Below are 22,854 nucleotides of genomic sequence, written 5' to 3'. Positions count from 1 at the left end.
TTAAGTTTACCTGGACCATCTCTAACACCTCTCTCCCCTTCCTGGACATCTCTGTCTCCATCTCGGGCAACCACCTAGAATCCGATATTCATTTCAAGCCCACCGACTCCCACAGCTGCCTCGAATATTCCTCCTCCCACCCACCTTCCTGCAAAAATGCTATCCCCTATTCCCAGTTCCTTGGCCTCCGCCGCATCTGCTCCCAGGATGAGGCATTCCACTCCCGTACATCTCAGTTGTCCTCGTTTTTCAAGGACCGTAACATCCCCCCCATCGGTGGTCGAGAACGCCCTCAACCGTGTCTCCCACATCTCCCGCACCTCATCCCTCACACCCCGTCCACGCAATAAGAACAAAAAAAGAATCCCCCTCGTCCTCACGTACCACCCCACCAACCTCCGGATCCAACGCATCATCCTCCGACACTTCCGCCATCTGCAATCCGACCCCACCACCAAAGACATCTTTCCCTCCCCACCCTTATCTGCTTTCCGGAGGGACAACTCTCTCCGTGACTCCCTTGTCTGCTCCACACTCCCGTCCAGCTCCACCACACCCGGCACTTTTCCCTGCAACCGCAGGAAGTGCTACACCTGCCCCCATACTTCCTCCCTCACCCCCATCCCAGGCCCCAAGAAGACTTTCCACATCAAGCAGATGTTCACCTGCACATCTGCCAATGTGGTATACTGCATCCGCTGTACCCGGTGTGGCTTCCTCTACATCGGGGAAACCAAGCGGAGACTCGGGGACCGCTTTGCAGAACACCTACGCTCGGTTCGCAACAAACAACTGCACCTCCCAGTCGCGAACCATTTCAACTCCCCCTCCCATTCCTCAGACGACATGTCCATCCTGGGCCTCCTGCAGTGCCACAACGATGCCACCCGAAGGTTGCAGGAACAGCAACTCATATTCCGCTTGGGAACCCTGCAGCCCAATGGTATCAATATGGATTTCACAAGTTTCAAAATCTCCCCTCCCCCTACCGCATCCCAAAACCAGTCCAGCTCGTCCCTGCCTCCCTAACCTGTTCTTCCTCCCACCTATCCCCTCCTCCCACCTCAAGCCGCACCTCCATCTCCTACCGACCAACCTCATCCCACCCCCTTGACCTGTCCGTCCTCCCTGGACTGACCTATCCCCTTCCTTACTCCCTACCTGCACTCACCTTTACTGGCTCCATCCCCGCCTCTTCGACCTGTTTGTTTCCTCTCCACCTATCCTCTCCTCTATCCCTCTTCTATCCGCCTCCCACTCTCTCCCTATTTATTTCAGAACCCCCTTCCCCTCCCCCTTTTCTGATGAAGGGTCTAGGCCCGAAACGTCAACCTCTCTGCTCCTATGATGCTGCTTGGCCTGCTGTGTTCATCCAGCCCTGCACCTTGTTGTCTCGGATTCTCCAGCATCTGCAGTTCCTACTATCTATGAGTTAATTGTTGTCTGCTGGGACAATAATGGAGGTATAATGACAAACATCAACAATGTGGGGCTACTCTGGGAAAAAGTCAAGCAGGGCTCCAATCTAGTGATCTTTTCCAGAAAGTACACTTTCCCAAAATTGAATATTCTGCTAACAATTAACACTGTGATTCACACCTGGAGAATGGCGTAATGTTGTTGAAACTTGGAAAAAGCAGACTAAAAGTCAAGTGCTTGAAAAATACAGAGGTCATTCAAATTTGCTAAAATTTGAAATGCACAAGCCTCATCAAGCTTCCAAAATTTATTTTAAAAATAAGCAAGTATTTTAAAATGTTAGTTTAAAAAACAAGGGAGATACTTGGGGCCCATTGAAAAAGCAACCAGGTATTTCAAACACGAAGAGCCAGTTAATGATTTGAATAAACTACAAATTGAAGAATTTAAAACCATTATCGTAGTTTTAAAATTATGAAAATTCCATGGCAAAAGTTTCAGAAAAAGCATTACATTTAAGTATCAGTTTTAAAGTCACATAAATTAAGTGACAGATATTTAAAATGTTACGAGGTTAACTTTTAACTTGTGTGTGTGAACACGACAAGCAATGCACTAGTGTATTACAGAATTTGGCAAATTGTGAAATCTCTGTTTCTCGGCAATGAACGCTGATTGTTGGACAACATGCTGTGAGCATAGGGGATAAAAACAGGAACAGGACTACATACAGCCAGTCACATTTTAAAATCAACATTATTGAAAGCTTTGGTCAGTTAAGAAGTAAAATACCGCACAATAATGTGGATGGTTAGTGCATTGTTTTATACCATTCAGTGAAGATAAGTCATACCAATTGTTTGAATTTAATCCACTCATCATTGTTCTGTATACGAAATGATGCAGTTTAATCATTCATACTTGACCATGTCGAACACAATGTGCTTTCGATTCATTTGCGGGCACGTGTGAAATTCGCAAATATCTAGTTTTGGAACATAAGGGTTTGGAATTCTTACACACCAGCTAAGAACAAGTTGTTTTGACAAAGAAGGCAGGAGTGAAAAGCTGATCTGAAAACAGAATGGGTTTGGGCAAGTGCCCTGTTAGTTTCTGTACAAAAGAGACTACTACATGTTTTAAAAGATCTGATGCACAAGGTAAAGTCATCACAACAGTTAGAAGAGAGACTGTAAGAAAGAAATAACCTTTATAGGAACCAAGATGGGGACTTGCATCATCCAGAATGTTCTGGTAGTCAGTGAATATACAGTTATCCATGTCATGTCAAATGTGGAGAAAGCATAGTTCGGGAAGGATGGGAAGAACCACATTAAAAGCATAATTAAATTAATCTGCAGTACTGAGGACATAAGCTACTGAATCATCAACTACATAAGTGGAAGGGATGGAGAGCAGAATCTTCCAATTGCTGCCTGAGAAAGTATTGAGACTGATGCTTAGAAGGAAAGGCCGCTCTATTTTCTGTCCATCAGGCAAATAAGAGGACAGTAGTGGGCCTTTATCTGCAATCAAGTTCCCAGGGGCAGAGGTCACGCCCCACAGGAGATGTGGCCAATTCGAGGCAGACAGCTTCTGCTTTGAACGCAATACATTGGAGGTCATGGCTGCTGCTGGGAATGTTACCTTGGAAACTAGTGATACAAGCCAAAGATGTGTGACTTGTTGAGGAAGGAGAGGTTTCCAGGAATGGGGGTCACAAAATGAGGGGTGCAGGGAGATTCAAAGCAAGGCCAGTAGTGTGGCTTTCAGTGGCCATCCCTTGATCTTGGTATATTGCCTCAATCAGACGCTGACTACCTTTGATAAAATCCTCCCTCAAACTGACAAGCAGCCTGCTTGTTTCCCTCCGCATCAGCAAACCTGTCTGCAACTGATTTAATGCTTGCAGTAGCAGCAGGTTGATGTCCTCAAGTGGTCATTAATTGGCAACTTCAAGGCCACTATTAGTGACACGGCACAGTGGTTTGTCAGGTACATTTCTGCTCAGAAATTAATTTGAGTGGAGGCAGGAAAGCATTGGGGATTGGGCACACCTCCCCCAACAGCGAGTTAAATGCACTTCCAGCTTCTTCTCCAGCACTGGTAGATTTCCCTCAAGGATTGGACTTAAATTAGTCTAGAACAAAAACAGAAGTTGCTGGAAAAGCTTAGCAAGTCTGGCAGCATCTGTGAAAAGAAATCAGAGTTAACGTTTCAGGTCCTGTAACCCTTCGTCAGAATTGATGGTAGCTAGGAAAATGTCAGTTTATATGCAGAAGATAGGATGAGGGGAAATGGTCAGGAGTTAATGATAGATAATGATAGTAAATGGGTGGATAGAGCCTCAAGAGAGAGAAGAGCAGTTGGATAGACCAAAGAGTTGATAACGATTCAGTTGAAAGGGTGAATAGTTGTTAATGGAGACTGTTAGTGACTAACAATAGGTAGTGTGTAATGGTAGGCTATGTGATAACAAGGCCTGGTGTGTGTGGTAGGGAGGCCTAGGACATAGGGGAATTTCAGGCCCTAAAATTATTGATATATGAGTACATGATGACAAGGCTTGGTGTGTGGGCGAATGGAGGAAAGTGTGGGGAAAGTGCTCAAGTTGTTGAAATCAATACTGAGTCCAGAAGGTTGCAGTGTCCCTGAGTGGAAAATGAGATGCAGTTTTTCCAGGTGTCGCTGAGCTTTGCCAGAGCACTGCAGCAAGCCTGAGACAGAGGTGTTGGCCAGTGAACAGGGTGATGTGTTAAACAAACAAAACATGATCAAAATAGATGAAAATTATTTTAAACTGATCAAGTGTTCAGAGCAGAAGGTTGCACAGTGGTCAGATCAGCATACTCTGCATACCTGGACAGAGGAGATAAAAACAGATTGTCTCCTGCCAGCAGTCAGGTTGATGCATGGAGACAGGAAGTTCTTCAAAAGAGCTGAGTTGCTGACAGTCTGAAAAATGATGGTGTTCTCCATTAGGTTTGTCCTTCTCAGAAGCTGAATCATTGGACAGCAATGGGCATTGTGTTTCAGCCAGGCAAAGAGTCTTCAGCCATTCCTTTTTCAGCAGATCATTTATAAATACTGTGCTCTGCACAGTAAATATTTTATTTGTGCAATTGAATAAACGTTTTGGGATTTTCTTGTGGATAATTATCTTTTATAAATCTCAACAGACCCAACAAGAATTACCACACCACCATCAGACGTGGATGTCACTGTGGGTGAAAGTACAATCTTACCGTGCCAAGTCTCCCATGATCCTTCATTGAGTGTTGAATTCTCGTGGTCATTTAATGGTCAACTTATAGACTTCAGAAGAGATAGAGACCATTTTGAAAATGTCGGAGGGGTAAGTGACTCACACAGATTTATGATCTAATTTTATCCTCTCATGGGAGAGGTGGCATATTACAAAATAAATGTGCAAAATAACTTCCAGGTATGACTCTGGAGAGCAAGAGAGAAGCTTTATTTGGACTATGTGATCGAAAGCCATGAGATAAAACAAGCCATTATTAACACACCAAGAAGTCACCGAATAGGTTAGCGCATATGCTCACCCGGACAGACAAATATCAGAATTGATGTTTATTAGATGATCACAGAAGGGCAAAAGTAAATACATCAATACCTCTTGCAGGAAAAGGGAAGGATTAGTCTGCTTTCTCTCACATCTTGTGCAAATAATTGTAATATTTGGATTGATTTTGGCAGTCCTTCCACAGCTATAACAAAATGGTTGCTCCCAGGCACTGCCAAAGGATAAAGTACCATTAAACTGTGATAAAGATGGATAATATTCTGTATCTAATTATGATTTGGGAATTTGGATTTCCAAATAGAGGCAAATGATTTTGGTTTGAGTTTTGTGAAACTAACTTTTTCTTTCCCAGAAGTCAGAAAGATATTTGAAATGGTGACTTCAATAAGTTACTTCTGAGAAAATATGAGATGCAGTTCAATGTCTGCAGGCCGCCTGTTATGATAATTGATAAAAATGTTTATGCTGCTGAGTTTATGACAGACAGAGAAAACAGACTACTAGTTTGATTTTAGTTCAGAAGAATCAGGAGTTCAGTTCAAAAAAATCAAGTATTCAGCACAGGGGAGCAGTTTTAACCCTGGCACAAGTGTTTTAAATTGTGAAGTCTCCGAGCTATCAGAGTTTATGTAGCAATTTTGTAGTTGTCAGAACTGAAAGAATTTTCAAACTATCAGCATTGGGAAGATGTTGAAAACTGTTGCATCAGCCCAAGAAAAAAACAATTTGAGAGAGTTCCTAAGTTCAAAATTCACAAGTTGAGATAGGTGTGATATTTTGCTAGGGTTGAGTATCTGTAAAGTATATAGCAAGGAAAGTATTTGAAAATTTATTTTGCACGTTATGTTAATATTTTTCCATTGTGTCTTTGATACAGTATATACATAAAAGGAAAGTGGGAGCTTTTGTTTGCATGCTATAAATCTTTTTCCTTTAAAAAAAACACATTGGTGGCCTCAATTGAATATGTAAAGTGACTAATCACATTGATAATCAGAAGCAAAAATAAAGCTTATGATCCATCAAGCCAAGTCTCACAGTGGGATCTGACTCCAATGTTGTGGGAATGGAAAGGTTACTTTGTTTCGCTGCACACTGAGAAAAATGCATGTTAATCAGGCAGATTCAAAATGGCTTTGTTAAAAGGAAAATATCGTTAACCAATTTATTGGAGTTCTTTGGAGAACTAACTTGCTATGGACAAGGAGAAGCAGTGGATGCACCTTGGATTTTGGGAAGCGTTTGATAAAGTGCCACGTCAAAAGTTATTGTGTAAGTATATGTAGTGATAGAAGATTGCCTGGCTAACAGTAAACAGAAGGTCACAACACAAATGGATGATTTTCTGATTGGAAAGATATAACAAATGGTGTGGGGGGGCACTGGGATCAATGCTGGGCTCTCACCTTTTACAAATTATGATTAATGTAAGGGCCAAAGATGCGGTTACCAAGTTGGCTGATGGCACCAAAAAAAGGAGCAAAAGCAGGTTATGAAGAGGATAATTGAATGGATAAGCATCTCGAAAATGAGGGTGCAATGTGGAAAAATGTGGAATTGTCCATGTTGGCAGGACAAATTAATAAAGCATATTATCTAAATAGTGAGATATTTTAAAACTCAAATGCGGAGGGATCTGGGTGTCATCATGCATGAATTGCAAGCATTTAATACAGTGAGTAATTAGGAAAGCTAATGGAATGTTTCTGATTGTTGTGAGGGAAATTGAACACAAAAGTAGAGAAGGTTTGCTTCAATCATGCACGGCATTGGTGAGACTGCATCTGGAATACTGTGTGCAGTGCTGATTTGCTTATTTGAGGAAAGAAGTGAATACATCAGAGGCAGTTCAGAAAAGACTGCCAGACTAATACCTGAAATGGATCGCTGCTCTTATGAGGAAACGTTAGACAAGTTGGGTTTGTGTACACTGTAGCTTAAAAGATTAAGAGGTGACTTTATTGAAACATAAAAGATCTTGAGTGGCCTTACGTAGAAGATAGAATAAAATAGAATATCCTTTTATTGTCACGTGTACTCCATTGTAGGAGTACAGTGAAAAGCTTTTACAATGTCTGCCTTCTTGTGGCCCAAGTGCCGCACCAGGGCTTGCAGCTCGCGCTATTCTGGAGCTCAGTGTAGACCATTCAACCTCTTGAGCCCTCTCTGCCATTCACTATGATCATGGCTGATCATCAAGCTCAATACCCCCAAACCAACCCTCCCCACCCCCTTCCCTTGAATCCCTTAGCCACGAGTATATCTACCTCCTTCTTGAAAGTCCACTATGTTTTGGCTTCAACCACTTTCTTTGGTCGTGAATTTCACAGGCTCATCACTTCTGGGTCAAGAGATTTGTCCTCATCTCAGTCCTAAAAGGTTTGTCCCTTATCCTTAAACTATAACACCTGGTTCTGGACTCCCTCACTGTTGGAACCATCTTTTCTACATCTCACCTGTCTAGTCCTGTGCAAATTTTTATACGTTTCTGTGAGATAACCCATTCATGCTTCTGAACTCCAATGTATACAATCTGAACTGGCTCAATCTCTCTTCTGTCAGTCTTGCCATTCCAGGAATCAGTTTGGAAAACCTTCACTGCACTGTCTGTAAAGCAGGAACATTCTTCCTCAGGTGGGGAGACCAGAACAGCACACGGTATTCCAGGTGTGGCCTCACTAATGCCCTGTTTAATTGTAGCAAGACATCCTTGTTCCTGTGCTCAAACCCTCTAACTATGAAGGCCAACATACAGTTTGCCTTCTTTCCTGCCTGCTGTATCTGTGCACTTTCTTTCAGCAACTAGAACATGAGGAGACCAAGGTCTTATTGAACATTCCCCTTTCACAATTTACAGCCATTTAAATAATAACTTGTCTTCTTATTCAGCTACCAAAGTGGATAACCTCACAATATTTGCATCTGACATGCATTTGCCCACTTACTTAGCTAGTCCAAATCACACTGCAACATCTCTGTATCCTTTCACAGCTCATCCTCCTAGCCACCTTTGAGAGGATGAATAGGGAAATGTTTTCTCTTGTAGGAGAATCTAGAACTACAGGGTCCCAGATTAAAAATAAGGGGTTGCCCACTTAATAAAGAGATAAGGAGAATTGTGGATTTTTGGAACACACTTTCTGAAACACTGGCGTAAGCAGAGTCTCTGAATATTTCTCAGAAGTACACAGGTTCATGATAAGCAAAGGGGTGAAAGGTTCTTGAGGCTAGGCAGAAATGTCAAGTTTTCAGCTATGATTTTACTGAATGGCTGAGGAAATTTGAGCAGGAGGTTTTGAGTCTGAAAATAGACTGGATTTCTTTCACTGGATTGCAGGAGATTGAGGGGTGACATTTTTGAGGTTTATAAAATCGTAAGGAACATAGATAACATGAATAGCAAGGATCATATCCGTCGGGTGGGGGAGTTCAAAACTAGGAGAAAGTTTTAAAAAGGACATGAGGGGCAACTTTTTTTACACAGAGAGTGGTTTGTATGTGAAATGAACTGCCAGAGGAAGTGGATGCAGGTACAGTTTAACAGACATTTGGACAAGTACAGAAATAGGACGGGTTTGTAGGGATATGGGCCAAATGCAGGCAAGTGGGACTAGTTTAGTTTGGGAACATTGTCAGCGTAGACTAGTTGGATCGAAGGGTCTGTTTCTGTGCTGTATGACTTTGTGACCATCAGTTGGAATCGTAGCACTGTGCCTACATATAGAGAGAAAAAGGAGGGAAGAATGAAAATTAGTAATTAAAAATGAATGTAAAATATTTGCTACTTTTGTATTGTAAAGTACGGTCTCTACTGTTGGATAAAACATTTTATTACAATTTTTTTGTCAACTGTCTTATTAATTTTTCAATCACTTTGGAAAAAACAGAAACCTGAGCAACAAAAAATGCAGTAGGAGTAATGTTCATCCAGAGAAATAAATAAACCGTGATTTGCTTGCAGTTACAAGAGAACCTTAATGGTGCCAGCACTTAGAGAATTTATTGCAGGTACAAGTTTATTCTGGTTGGCAAGCACTTATTTGTTCAAACAAAAAGCATTGTATAATCGTATGGAATGATTTTAGTGCTGATAAATCAAATTAGTCAATTTCCAGACCTTTAATTTTGTTTTCCTTCCAAAATTACAATAATTGTGAGAAACAAGATTATGCTTGAATTAGTTTATTATATATCATAATAATATTAACTGATTAGATGTCAAGTCAGATTGTACAACTTAAATCCTTGAGTGCCACTAAGGGAAAGGGTACAACATGAGTTGCATTTTGTGTTCCTATGTTGAGGATTTGAAATTAGCTTAATTAAATTGTATTTCGTCAGATAATATTTGAATTGTAGCCTTGGAAGAACAGTATATATAATGGGATTCTAACATTTTCAGTTACCTATCCACAATTCTGCTCATATATTAGTAATATAGTGGAAATGTTTGAAGGAGTCTTATGATCATTATTATGGATAGGTGATTACCAGTGGTAAGCCTCATTCTTTTAAACTATTTTGCATTTCATCATTGTATAGTCCTGAGTGGCTGTGGGTCCATTTTTCAGACAGCCTTCAGCTTTGCCCAGGTGCCACATGGAAGGTTTGTTCTTAGAATATCGTATTATCTATTTTTTATTACTATTCCATGCTGTAGCTTTTATAAATTGAAAAATACAAGTGCTTTGTGATTATTAAATTCTTGAACTTATTAAGAATATGTGAGCGTGTTATTAATTAATGATAATATTGCAATACAGGTAATCCACAAAATGTTCTTTGAATTGACCCAATTTGGATGTATTGTGAAGATTCAGATGATGTCCATGGACATTTTAAAATGTAGCTTCAGATTAACAGCGCTGGACTGGTGGCTTAAAGAATGCGTTGTAGGTTAAGATAACTGATTGAACATTTGGAATCAAATGTTTGCTATTGAAAATTCTTAAAGTAGATTCAAATTGATCTCACTCATGCAAATCTGTTTATTATCTGAAATGTGATGGGATTTTGGATAAAAGTAGGAGATATTTAAATTGGAGCTACCAATGAGTGGTGCAGTGGCTCAGTGGTTAGCACTGCTGCCTCACAGCACCAGGGACACGGGTTCAATTCCAGCCTTGGGCAACTGTCTGCGTAGAGTTTGCACATTCTCCCCATGTCTGCGTGGGATTTCTCCGCGTACTCCGGTTTTCTCTCACAGTCCAAAGATGTGCAGGTTAGGTGGATTGTCCATGCTAAATTGCCCACAGTCTCCAGTGATGTGTAGGTTAGGTGTGTTAGCCATGGGAAATAGAGGGTGACAGGGAAAGGGTAGGAGGATGGATCTGGGTGGGTTGCTCTTAGGGTGACACGGTGGCTCAGTGGTTAGCACTGCTGCCTCATAGCACCAGGGAACCAGGTTCAATTCCAGCCTCAGGTGACTGGCTAAGTGGAGTTTGCACATTCTCCCCATGTCTGCGTGGGTTTCCACCAGGTGCTCTGGTTTCCTCCCACAGTCCAAAGTTGTGCAGGTTAGGTGGATTGGCCGTGCTAAATTGCCTGTAGTGTTCAGGGATGTGTAGGTTAATATGGGTTTTAGTGGGATGGGTCTGGGTGGCATGCCCTGAGGGTTGGTGTGGACTTGTTGGGCTCAAGGGCCTGTTTCCACGCTGTAGGGAATCTAATCTAATCTAATTTAACTATTCCATTGCTGTTGAACAATGTCAGTAATAAAAGAAGCCATTTTCAGTCTTCATCGACATAAATTACATTTCAAAAAGCAATTTATGGCTGTGAAGCACTTTGGGCTTTCCTGGAGCACCAAATAACAGCAAGGTCATTTTCCTGAATGATGCAATGCTTGTGCATAAAGTCAAAATCAGTGTATATTTTCTTTCAAAAGGATATGTCCAATAGTACTCCTTGGCCCCAATTTTTATTCCCCTGTTGTGCACGCAGACGCTGAAGAAACCGTGTCCCTATGGACCTGACCTTAATAGCTGGCCACCTGCAATTCCCATTGTGGTTTGGCAGTCAGACCAGGTGACCAGGGAAGCAGGGAGGAAGCTGGCGGTTCCCAAATCAGGTTGGGTGGCAAGTCTCCCTGGGTGCTCCAGCCATTGTGTTTAAAGTTCAGAAACATAAAATCTAAAAAATAAATCATCCTTCCTGCTCTCACTCTCTCATTATCCACACATGGCGACCCATGATTACTTGTGTTCATGCCTCCATACCCTCATAATCTGTGTCATCTTCTGCATACCTACCCATTCCCCATGCTCTCTCATATTTCCTATCTCACTATACTCATCTACGGCTTGCACCTGACATGTTTCTCGGTTATCCTTGTGGTCCATTATAGCTCCTCTGTCAACTTAAACCCCTACTCACCATTGTTTGTGGTTCCTTTTCCATGGCAACTTACCAATTATCCAGCAAGGGCATAACTCAGGAGGCATCCTGACTGAAAATGAAATTACCATGCTGTTTCTGATGTCATGAGCAAAAAAATAGCATTCTGAAACAAAAAAAAATCAAAAAACTAAAATTGCTTCATGTAATCCCTGAACAAAACAAACATGTGGCAGCAGTCACACTATGGATTTTGTTTCTCAGATAACCAAACTATTCTCTGGGCAAATTAATTTAAATTCACTAGAAGTGAGGTGCCAGATGGAGAAAGGAATATTGTGGGCTGATAAGCTGTGATGTAGATCCTCATTGCTTCAAAGGATGTTGGTCAACATTATTTTTCTTTAGATTTTTAATAGTCGCTTTAGCCAAGCCCTCACCCACTTGATCCCACTTCCCTCCAGATCAGTTAGTGTGTAAGTCTGTCATACCTGTGGCAAATGGAAAATGTTGTCATGTGGTTAACAGGTCAGAAGTGATAGTAGCTACCTGATCACTAATTTATTCCTGGCAAACTAAAACCATTGGCATAGAACCTGATTGTTTGTCCCTGTGCATTTCAAAAAATGCATAACGCCATGAAAATAGCAATTACATGATGTTATGATAATAACGATTCTGCCATAAGTAATGCAAATTACTGTTCCATAAAATAATTGTTCATTGTGTTTAATTATCATTTTAAATCTCATTGCCATTAATTATCATGTCAGTCGGCAGCAGAATTATTATTCATACCATTAAAGCAATAGATGGTTCACAGTATTTCACCATTGACATGAAATTTTGTTTTAATTTTTGGCTTCCAGTGTTTATTTCCATTGCACATAAATATTCCTGCTTTTACAGGCTGTGAAGTTCTTTGAACATCACAAGGTAAAGCAGAAGAGAAGATCAGAAATAAATAATGGCTAAATATATACCACCCCATATGTGATTTCTTAATGTAATGTTTCATGGTACCTGCTTCAGCACATCAGAACCAGTAAATCAAGGTCAAACTGTGCAGACAATTTTTAGAGATTGTTGTTGGTTAGATTGAAATTACTTTTCAATTAAAAATTTGGCACTGTTGCTTGACTGGCTTTTAAGATAAGGAGAATTGCAATCTAAATAAATACGTCATAAACAGAAGTCTCCACTTGAAAACTATGAATCATAATCATAAAACAAAAGGTATCGCTGTGAAGCTTTCATCTTATTTGTAAAAGTATGCTTTCTCAACTCCTAGGTGTTCTATTTTGGTCACAATAAGAAATATGATTGCTGCCATCAATCGGGATGATACTGTGGCTTATTTGTTTGTTGCATTGTCTATTAGGAGTGATCAATTTGAAATAATGTTCATGTGGGAATAAGTTCCAAGCATATAACTTAATTAAAATGCCTAGAATGTAACAGAAGAAGCTCATGATATATTACCTTCATCTAAACCCTGAGATTATACTGCACATTTATAACACATTCTAGAGTCTGTCATTTTATATAATACATCACATGGCATCTAAATATCTATTTTCAGTCCCTTTGCTTTATGAGTATTGCTAAATAATAGGGAAATATAAATCATACCAGTGTTGCAGCAGCAATTGGCTGCTAACAATGCTGGTCTTCCAGCCTCGTTGTCTCTGATTCAAATGACAATTTCAATTTTTCTATGTTCACTTCAAATCATGTGTCAGCTCTCAGAGAAGGCACTCTAAGTTTATTTCAATTTTACAAAAATATCTGACAATTTAGGGTTTCTTGTCTATTTTGTGATCTTTCAATCCTATGAAATAAGCCACTGCACACAAATCATGCAATATATTCCAATTGTTTGATTTTATGACTGACAACTTAATAAAAACAAAGGCATAGTATTAAATTTCACATGATACCCAGCTCTGCCCCTCTTGACCTCCTCCATTGTTGTAATTTGTCAGAGTACTTAGCTGACAGCCAGTAGTAGATGATTACAAAGTTCCTCCAGTTAAATATTGGAAAGAATGAAGCTATTATTCTTGGTCCTCACTGTAAACTCCATTCTGTATCTCCTATCTCTGTCCTGCTCCCTGTCAATATTCTAAGACAAAGCCAGTCTGTTTGCATACTTGGTGTCACATTTGATCATGAGAGAATCTTCACATCTTTCATTCGTTTCCTCAATATGATGGCTTACCTCCATTTCTGAAGCATTGCTCAACTTTACCACTGTCTTAACTTAATTGCTGCTGAAACCCTCATTCATACCTTTGGTTCATTTAGATTATACCATTCCAACACACTCCTGGCTGTTCTGTCATCTTTCATAAAGTTGCTGTCATCCAAACCTTTGCTGGCCATGTCTTAACTCAGAGTAATTCCCATTCCCTTATCACACCTGCATTTGCTGATGTATATCAGCTTTGGCCAAGCAACATCTTGATTTTAAACTTGTTTTAAAATCCCTCCACGATCTTGTCCTCACCTCCTCTCAAACTGTATTTTGCATGCAACCCATGATTCAGGAGGGGCTTGGCACAATGATTGCTGAGATGATGTTCCCATTGGTGCACGGACCTCAAATTAGGGATCAAAAACAGAAGTTGGCAGTAAAGCTCAGCAGGTCTGGCAGCATCCGTGAAGAAAAATCAGAATTAACGTTTTGGGTCCGGTGACCCTTCCTCAGTTCTCGGACCTGAAATGTTAACTCTGATTTTTCTTCACAGATGCTGCCAGACCTGCTAAGCTTTTCCAGCAACTTCTGCTTTTGTTTCTGATTTACAGCATCCTCATTTATTTTGTTTTTTTTTACTCGAATTAGGGGACATAGATACAGAATAAGGGGACATCCATTAAAAACTGGGATGCAAAGGAATGCCTTCTCCTACTGAGTTCTGAATACATGGAATTCTCTAGCCTAAAGAATTATGGAGGATAGGTCATTGAGAGGAGTTGAGGCCTGGGGGAGATCAGCTGTTATCTTGTAAATGGTGGGGCAGGCTTGAGGGGTGACTGGTTCACTCCTACTGCTATATCTCATGCTCTTGTATCACCATTACCTGTTCAGCCCGAAGGCAGTGCTAACATCCCCTTCCCAAACCATAAACAGTGGTTCCTTGCTCCTGCAACCACTCTCGTGACTTTCTGTTGACTCAAGGCACAATTTTAGTCTATGTTTTATGAAGTTCTTGTTTTCAGAATTTTACTTTGATTTTCCAGCTAGTGGATTAAATTCAGTATTTACCCTAAAGCACATCTTTGTGACAGTACTAGTATTTTAAAAATTCAGATGTTCAAATGCAAATATTTGTTTTGGACATACGAATTAGATGTACTGCCATGGGGTGTAGATTTAGCAGTGCATCTGGTGTTTGATTTTTTTTCACATTTATATTTCAGCAGAATTCGTTGAACAGCCATAAATTAACTTTTTTTTCTTCAGATCAGTTTATCCATAATTTCCTAATCAATCCACATTCATATTTAATTTTTCAGTCACCAATTAACCCATGGTAGAAGCTTTTTTTTTGGTTGTCGCTGGCAAACATTTGTTGCTCATTGCTGAATGCCCTTTAAGTGAATGGCTTGCTGGGGCTATTTTGGAGGCCAGTGATGAGACAATAAAATTGCTGTGGACCTGAAGATATATGCAGGCCAGACCAGGTAAGGTGGACGGGTTTCCTTTACAAAAAGACACTGGTGACCCTACATGTATTTTTGGACCAATTGGTTGTAATTTCTATGACACAGTGACTGAGATTAGCTTCATCATTTATTTATCACCCTTGTGATAGAAGATATGCAAATTATCTATATTTTAACATCATGTCTTTTAGAGTTTGAAACTGAGTTAGTGGCATGAAGGTTTTAGCCTGTGTTTTTGAAGGGATTAATGATTCACTTGTAAGTTTTTGTGCAGCCATGGTAATTTCTTCAAAAAATAAACAGACTTAATGAGTTCTTGGAGGTGAATGGGAATTTGTTTACTTTGGGACAGTATTAAGAGTGAACAAGGTTTTTAGTTTAGAAGCTCAGGAATTTTTTTTTTCTTTTGATAAGAGACAACACCCATAATTTAGAAAAAGCTTTATTTCCATTGAGCAGCTTTGCAGTTATCTTGGTTGGAATGGAACGGATAAACCAGTTATTTCTGATGAAAAACGGCTGTTTAGAACTGGTAAGAAATATGCTACCTCAGTGTAATCAGATTAGTTTCAGCATTCCAGACCAGAGGTGTTTTGTTACAACCCTTCAAATTGACTTGAAGTGGAGAAAGTGTGAAGTGATCCATTTTGGAAGGTTGAATTTCAATGCAGAATACAGCGTTAATGGCAGGATTCTTGGAGGAACAGAGGGATCTTGGGTTCCACATCAACAGATCCCTCAAAGTTGCGACCCAAGTTGATAGGGTTGTAAAGAAGGCGTATGGTGTGTTGGCTTTCATTGGCAGGGGGATTGAGTTTAAGAGCCGTGAGGTTATGCTGCAGCTCTATAAAACCCTGGTTAGACCACACTTGGAATATTGTGTTCAGTTCTGGTCGCCTCATAATAGGAAGGATGTGGAAGCTCTAGAGAGGGTGCAGAGGAGATTTACCAGAATGTTGCCTGGACTGGAGGGCAGGTCTTCTGAGGAAAAGTTGAGGGAGCTCGGGCTTTTCTCATTGGAGCAAGGAAGGATGAGAGGTGACTTGATAGAGGAGTACAAGATGATGAGAAGCATAGATACAGTAGATAGCCAGAGACTTTTTTCCCAAGGCGGAAATGACTATTACGAGGGGGCATAATTTTAAGGTGATTGGAGGAAGGTATAGGGGAGATGTCAGAGGTAGGTTCTTTACACAGAGAGTGATGGATGTGTGGAATGTGCTGCTGGCAGTGGTAGTGGAGTCAGATACATTAGGGACATTTAAGCGACTCTTGGATAGGCACATGGATGATAGTAAAATGTAGGGTATACAGGTTAGTTTGATCTTAGAGTAGGATAATAGGGTGGCACAACACCGTGGGCCGATGGGCCGACACTGTGCTGTACTGTTCTATGTTCTAAAGTCTGAGCAGAATTATATGGAGGCCCTAGGAAGAGGCTATCCAATTCTTAAGACAGAGAGTTGAAGCCGCGGTTAAATTAAACCCTACAGATGTAAAAGAGAAGAGAATTTCTGGTCTGAGTATTTTTAAAAACATTTTTAGAATCATTGGGATTGTATTTTACCATGTATTTTGAAATTATTAAAGTTATTTTTTTCATTTCCATATTTTATCATTTCTTTTGCATAATAAATTTCTGTTTTGTTGTTAATATTAGATTGCAGCATTATGTGCTTGTGTTTCAGTGAAAGACTTAAAAGACTTCAGTCTGGAAGCTGAGATAACAAGGTGTGGAGCTGGATGAACACAACAGGCCAAGCAGCATCGGAGGAGCAGGAAAGCTGATGTTTCGGGTCTCAATCCTTCTTCAGAAATGGGGGAGGGGAAGGGGATTCTGAAATAAATAGGGAGAGAGCGGGAGGTGGATAGAAGACGGATAAAGGAGAAGATAGGTGGAGAGGGAACAGGCAGGTCAAAGATGCGGGGATGGAGCCAGTAAAGGTGAGTGTAGGTGGGGACTTAGGGAGGGGATGGGCCAGTCCAGGGAGGACGGACAGGTTAAGGAGGCGGGATGAGGCTGGTAGGTAGGAGATGGGGGTGGGGATTGAGATGGGAGGAGTGGATAGGTGGGAGGAAGGACAGGTTAAGGAGACGGGGATGAGCTGGGCTAGTTTTGGGATGCGGTCGGGGCGGGGGAGATTTTGAAGCGTGTGAAGTCCACATTGATACCATTGGGCTGCAGGGTTCCCAAGCGGAATATGAGTTGCTGTTCCTGCAACCTTCGGGTGGCATCGTTGTGACACTGCAGGAGGCCCAGGATGGACATGTTGTCCAAGGAGTGGGAGGGGGAGTTGAAATGCTTCGTGACTGGGAGGTGCAGTTGTTTAGTGCAAACCGAGCGTAGGTGTTCCACAAAGCGGTCCCCAAGCCTCCGCTTGGTTTCCCCGATGTAGAGGAGGCCACAACGGGAACAGCGGATACAGTATACCACATTAGCAGATGTGCAGGTGAACATCTGTTTGATGTGGAAGGTCTTCTTAGGGCCTGGGATGGGGGTGATGGGGGAGGTGTAGGGGCAGGTGTAGCACTTCCTGCGATTGCAGGGACAAGTGGTGATGGGGCTGGTGGGGAGTGTGGAGCGGACAAGGGAGTCACGGAGAGAGTGGTCCCTCTGGAAAACAGATAAGGGCGGGGAGGGAAAAATGCCTTTGGTGGTGGGGTCAGATGGCGGAAGTGTCGGAGGATGATGCGTTGGATCAGGAGGTTGGTAGGGTAGTACGTGAGTACGAGGGGGATTCTGTTTTGGTTGTTATTGTGGGGAGGGGGCGTGAGGGATGAGTTGCGGGAAATGTGAGAGACTCGGTCGAGGGCATTTTCGACCACTGTGAAGGGAAAGTTGCGGTCCTTGAAAAAAGAGGACATCTGGGATGTCCGGGAGTGCAATGCCTTATCTCGGGAACAGATGTGGCAGAGGCAAAGGAATTGGGAATAGGGGATGGCATTTTTGCAGGAAGGTGGATGGGAGGAGGTGTATTCTAGGTAGCTGTGGGAGTCAGTAGGCTTGAAATGGATATTGGTTTCCAGGTGGTTGCCAGAGATGGAAACAGAGAGTCAAGGAAGGAGAGAGAGGTATTGGAGATGGTCCAGGTGAACTTAAGGTTGGGGTGGAAGGTGTTAGGTCTCTGGAAACCGGTATCCATTTCAAGCCTACTGAGTCCCCACCTAAATTCACCTTTACTGACTCCATCCCCGCCTCTTTGACCTGTCTGTCTCCTCTCCACCTATCTTTACCTTTATCCATCTTCTATCCGCCTCCCCCTCTCTCCCTATTTATTTCAGAATCCCCTTCCCCTCCCCCATTTCTGAAGAAGGGTCTAGACCCGAAACGTCAGCTTTCCTGCTCCTCTGATGCTGCTTGGCCTGCTGTGTTCATCCAGCTCTACACCTTGTTATCTCAGATTCTCCAGCATTGGCAGTTCCACTATCGTTGTGGTGAACAGTTGTTTTTCCAATTGGAGGAACATTTACAGTGGAATTCCCCGGAAAAGCTCTTCCTGACAAGCAGTGACCTGTATCTCAATCCAAAATTTGTGGATCATGTGAAATGTGAAAGTATTATGAATCATAATGATGACAGTGTCATAGTTTTCGACAGACATTTTAATGCTGGGAATTTGCAGTGATTTATTTTGGAAAGGAGAAGGGTAAATTCTAAAGGGGATGCAGAAGCACAAGACCTGGATCTATATACGTTTAAATCATTGAAGGTGGTAGCACAGGTTGAAAGTTTGGTTCGTAGAGCCTCTAGGCTTTATCATGGAGTCACAAAGTACAAAAACAAGAAAGTTATGTCAAACCAATATAAATCACTGGTTTGACCTCAACTGGAATATTGCATCCAGTTTTGGGCATCACATTTTAATAAGGGCATAAAGACATTCACAAGAGTGCTGGAAACATTCATGAGGCTGGTTGTAGAGATGAAGAACTTTAGTGACGTGGATAGACTGGAGATATTGGGACTTTAGTCCTTGGAGAAGAGAAGCTTGAGAGGAAACTTACAGAACTCTTCAAAATAATGAGAGATCTGGATAAAGAAAAATTGTTTCCTTCAACAGAAATATTGACAACCAGAAAGCAATGGGTAAAAGCAGTAATGGTGGAATGAGGAATAGCTTTCTCACACAATGTAAGTGGTTGGAGAAAGGCACATACCATTTGAGAGAGTGCAGTGGAACCAGTATCAATTGAGGCTTTGAAAGGAAATTGGTAAATTATCTGTAAAGGAAATATTTTGATTCAATGGGGAAAAGGTAGGGGAGTGGCACCAATTAAAATGCTTCTTCAGAGAGAGAGCACAACCACTCTGGGCTAAATGGCCTCCTTCTGTGTTGTAAATAGTTGTGATTCTATGAATTGGAAGGAAGGAATATTGGCTAATAGAGCTTGTGGAATGAGATGAAGAAAATAAGGAGCATGAGATGAAGATAATGTTTTAAAATATGTCACAATACGTAACAGCGAATCAGGATAGATCAACCAAAATGGCAGTGATATGTGTGAAATTAATTGTTGTTAAGGATATATGGAACAGAGTTTGGGCATTGGAGTCTATGGACAGAAGAGATTGGAAGGCTGATGCAGAAAACAATGGGCCAGTGCAGTCTTGTGATGCCCAAGGCAAAGGTGACAGTCTCAGCAGTAATGGCGCTAAGGTTGAGAAAAATGGATGATGCTGAGGAGCTGAATGTCAGTGGTATTGCTGTTAGATAAGATGAGGATTTTCATGTCCATCTATAGTTTATGCAGGACTCAGGTTCACAGATGTCTTAGTTCAGCACAAGAGGGTAAAAGGCTCATGTTTTAAAGTGAGAAAGTTAAATTCTGTATTTGAATTCGATGGTTTCAATCTCAACACTGTATTGCCATTGCCCCTCAGGATTGTTTCTTTCTCTTCTAAAACTGTGAAGTGGCAGATAACACATATCGTTCTTGTTTGCATTTCTTCACAAGTGCAATAATGGTAGTGCTGTGTCCAGATTAATTGAGTGCAAGTTGTTTTATTTGGCAATGAGAACCAAGAATTGATGGAAGGAACCCTGATTCCCAAACTTTAATCATTTGCAACAACATACACCCAGTGAAAGCTTTGTATGTGACCAGATACCATGTTGATAACTGTGAGGTCATCCATTTTGGTAGGAATAACAGAAAAATGGACTATGTTTTAAATGGTAAAAAATTGCAGCACACTGCTGTGCAGAGGGACTTGGGTGTCCTTGTGCATGAATCGCTAAAAGTAGGATTGCAGGTGCAGCAGGTAATTAAAAAGGCAAATGGAATTTTGTCTGCCATTGCTAGAGGGATGGAGTTTAAAAACAGGGAGGCTATGCTGCAGCTGTATAGGGTCCTGGTGAGGCCACACCTGGAGTACTGTGTGCAGCTTTGGTCTCCTTACTTGAGAAGAGATATACTAGCACTGGAGGGGATGCAGAGGAGATTCACTCGGTTGATTCCAGAGTTGAGAGGGTTGGATTATGAGGAGAGACTAAATAGGCTGGGATTGTACTCATTGGAATTCAGAATATTAGGGGAGATCTTATAGAAACATTTAAAATTATGAAGGGAATAGATAAGGTGGAGGCAGGGAGGTTGTTTTCACGAGCAGATGAAACTAGGACTAGGGGGCATAGCCTCAAAATAAAGGGAAGCAGATGTAGGACTGAGGTCAGGAGGAACTTCTTCACCCAAAGGGTTGTGAATCTGTGGAATTCCCTGCCCAGTGAAGTGGTTGAAGCTACCTCGCTGAAGGTAAGGCTAGATAAATTTTTGAACAGTAAACGAATTAAGGGATATGGTGAGCGGGCGGGTAAGTGGAGCTGTGTCTCGAAAAGATCAGCCATGATATTATTAAATGGTGGGGCAGGCTCGAGGGGCCGGATGGCCTACTCCAGCTCCTAGTTCTTATGTTCTGACATTATTTCGCTTCTACAAGGGAATTGGTCAGGTACCGAACCTTGTGCAAAGCATCTGTCACTTGTATGATGCTAGTGTGTGATTCATACTGATTAACAGTATTTCACACTTTTAAGGTGTGACAAGATCTGCAAATGAAATTTCAGATAGCGACAGATTTACACTGGATGCCTCAATCTCCATTTAGTGCCACTTCATTATTTTTCCATCCACTAACCCATCTGAACTCTCCTGAACCTACGGTTCCTGGTAATAATTGAAGTACTTCAGGAAACTGTCAATAGGAAGACATACTACCTCCCTGACAACAGCAAATGCGGCAGGAAATTGTTTAGTTCTTGAAGCAAAATGCAACAACACTGAAGGGATAACTCAAAGAGAAACAGTGCTCAGATGACCATGATGAGGAGCCAAACGAAGCAGGCCAGCATTCTGAATGTAATGCAAAATTGGCAAACAGTGTTTTGTGAATGCATTTGGCAACACCCCACCCCCGCCCACCAGCTTCTGCTCCTTCCAAATTGACATGAAAATTTATGGTGATAAAGTGTCTTCATGTGCACATTAGAAATCACGGCTTGAGAATGTGGATGTCGCAGATATGTGGCCACTGACAAAATTTCCCAGCCCCTACATGTATCTGCACTGCTTCATGAAGACTCAGGAAATCAGTGCATATATCCCTGAAGCAAGGGCATCAATCACAAACAGGATATATAAATGAATAACTGAACAGCAAAGAAAGCAAATGTGTTGGACAAAAATGTGCAAAACAAAAATAATTTTGGTTACCTCACTGACCTGTAATTATTGCCTTGAACCTTAATGGTCCAACAAATCATGGAATACCTACAGTGCAGATAGAGGCCATTCAGCCTATCGAGGAGGCACCAATCCTTCAGACAGCATCTCACCAGGACCCAGCACCCCACCCTATCCCTGTAACCCTAGATTTCCCATGCCTATTCCACCTAGCCTGCTCATCCCTGGACACTATGGGACAATTTATCATGGCCAGTCCACCTAACTTGCAAATCTGTGGATGTGGGAGGAAACAGGAGCACCCAGAGGAAACACACGCAGACACAAGCGGAATGTGCAAGCTCCACACAGTCGCCCAAGGCTGGAATTCAATCTGGGTCACTGGTGCTGTGAGGCAGCAGTACTAACCATTGTACCACTATGCTGCCTGAGTCTTTGCGAATAATTACTCCTGTTGCTAATTTAGGATCTCTTTCAATTTACCTCACTCTCAACGCTTCCCTCTTTCACCTCTGCCACTTCCTGCTCCCTGCAACAATGCTCCGTCTCGCTGCTTCCCTCTCACAAGCCCTCACTGAAGAGAGCAGGAGACGGGCAGTGGGAAAGGTTGAAGGAGGCAGTGGAAGGAGAGCAAACAGGAGGGTTGGTGAGTGGGAATTAGCAAGTGGGACAGATTGAGGGGGACTAGACAGACAATAAGCAAAACTGTGGGTTTGTTTGGAAAACAAAATGCCATGTGAAATGCTGAAACAAACATGGAGGCCTTGTCTTTCAGGGAACTCCCACAATTTACGAACCTGACTAAAACAACACCATGGTGTTAGAAGGTGATTTAAATGGTGATTTGTGTACTCACATGACAGACAGGAGAAGGCTAGCTGGGTCATCCATCCTGCCACATATATCAAGGTCTGAAGAGTCTTGACTGCATTGGCACTAAGACTCTGGGGAGGTTTTTATGGACACTGCAGGAGTGGGAACTGTAGCGCATGAGGTTGCTGAATTAGGTGGGATGCAAACTTTGGATTTGCTGATAGTTGAGATGCAGAAGTAATTTCATTGTCATGTTTGTGGCATGTTTCGCCTAAAGTCAGCATTTACAAACCGTGAGTACTAATTGGGGTAAAAAGTTTCACAATTAAGGTTTACCTTCAAAATGAAATCAATTGTGCATGCCAGTTTCATTACATGCAGTTACTGTT

General features: G+C 41.7%; 1 protein-coding gene across 4 annotated transcripts in view; it reads left to right on the top strand.

The window, feature by feature from the left end:
- The window catches only part of LOC109914264 (contactin-4-like), a 1,378,312-nt gene that overhangs the window by 1,037,591 nt on the left and 317,867 nt on the right, over positions 1 to 22,854 (top strand). For all 4 annotated transcript variants that reach the window (XM_048606641.1, XM_048606645.1, XM_048606643.1 and 1 more), the window contains one exon: positions 4,599 to 4,774. In XM_048606641.1, coding sequence (XP_048462598.1) covers positions 4,599 to 4,774 — 176 coding nt within the window. The remainder of the gene's footprint in view (positions 1 to 4,598; positions 4,775 to 22,854) is intronic.

The sequence above is a fragment of the Rhincodon typus genome, chromosome 16 (assembly GCF_021869965.1).
Source record: "Rhincodon typus isolate 14 chromosome 16, sRhiTyp1.1, whole genome shotgun sequence".
Classification (NCBI taxonomy): Eukaryota; Metazoa; Chordata; class Chondrichthyes; order Orectolobiformes; family Rhincodontidae; genus Rhincodon; species Rhincodon typus.
This window is presented reverse-complemented; position numbering and strand designations above follow the sequence as displayed.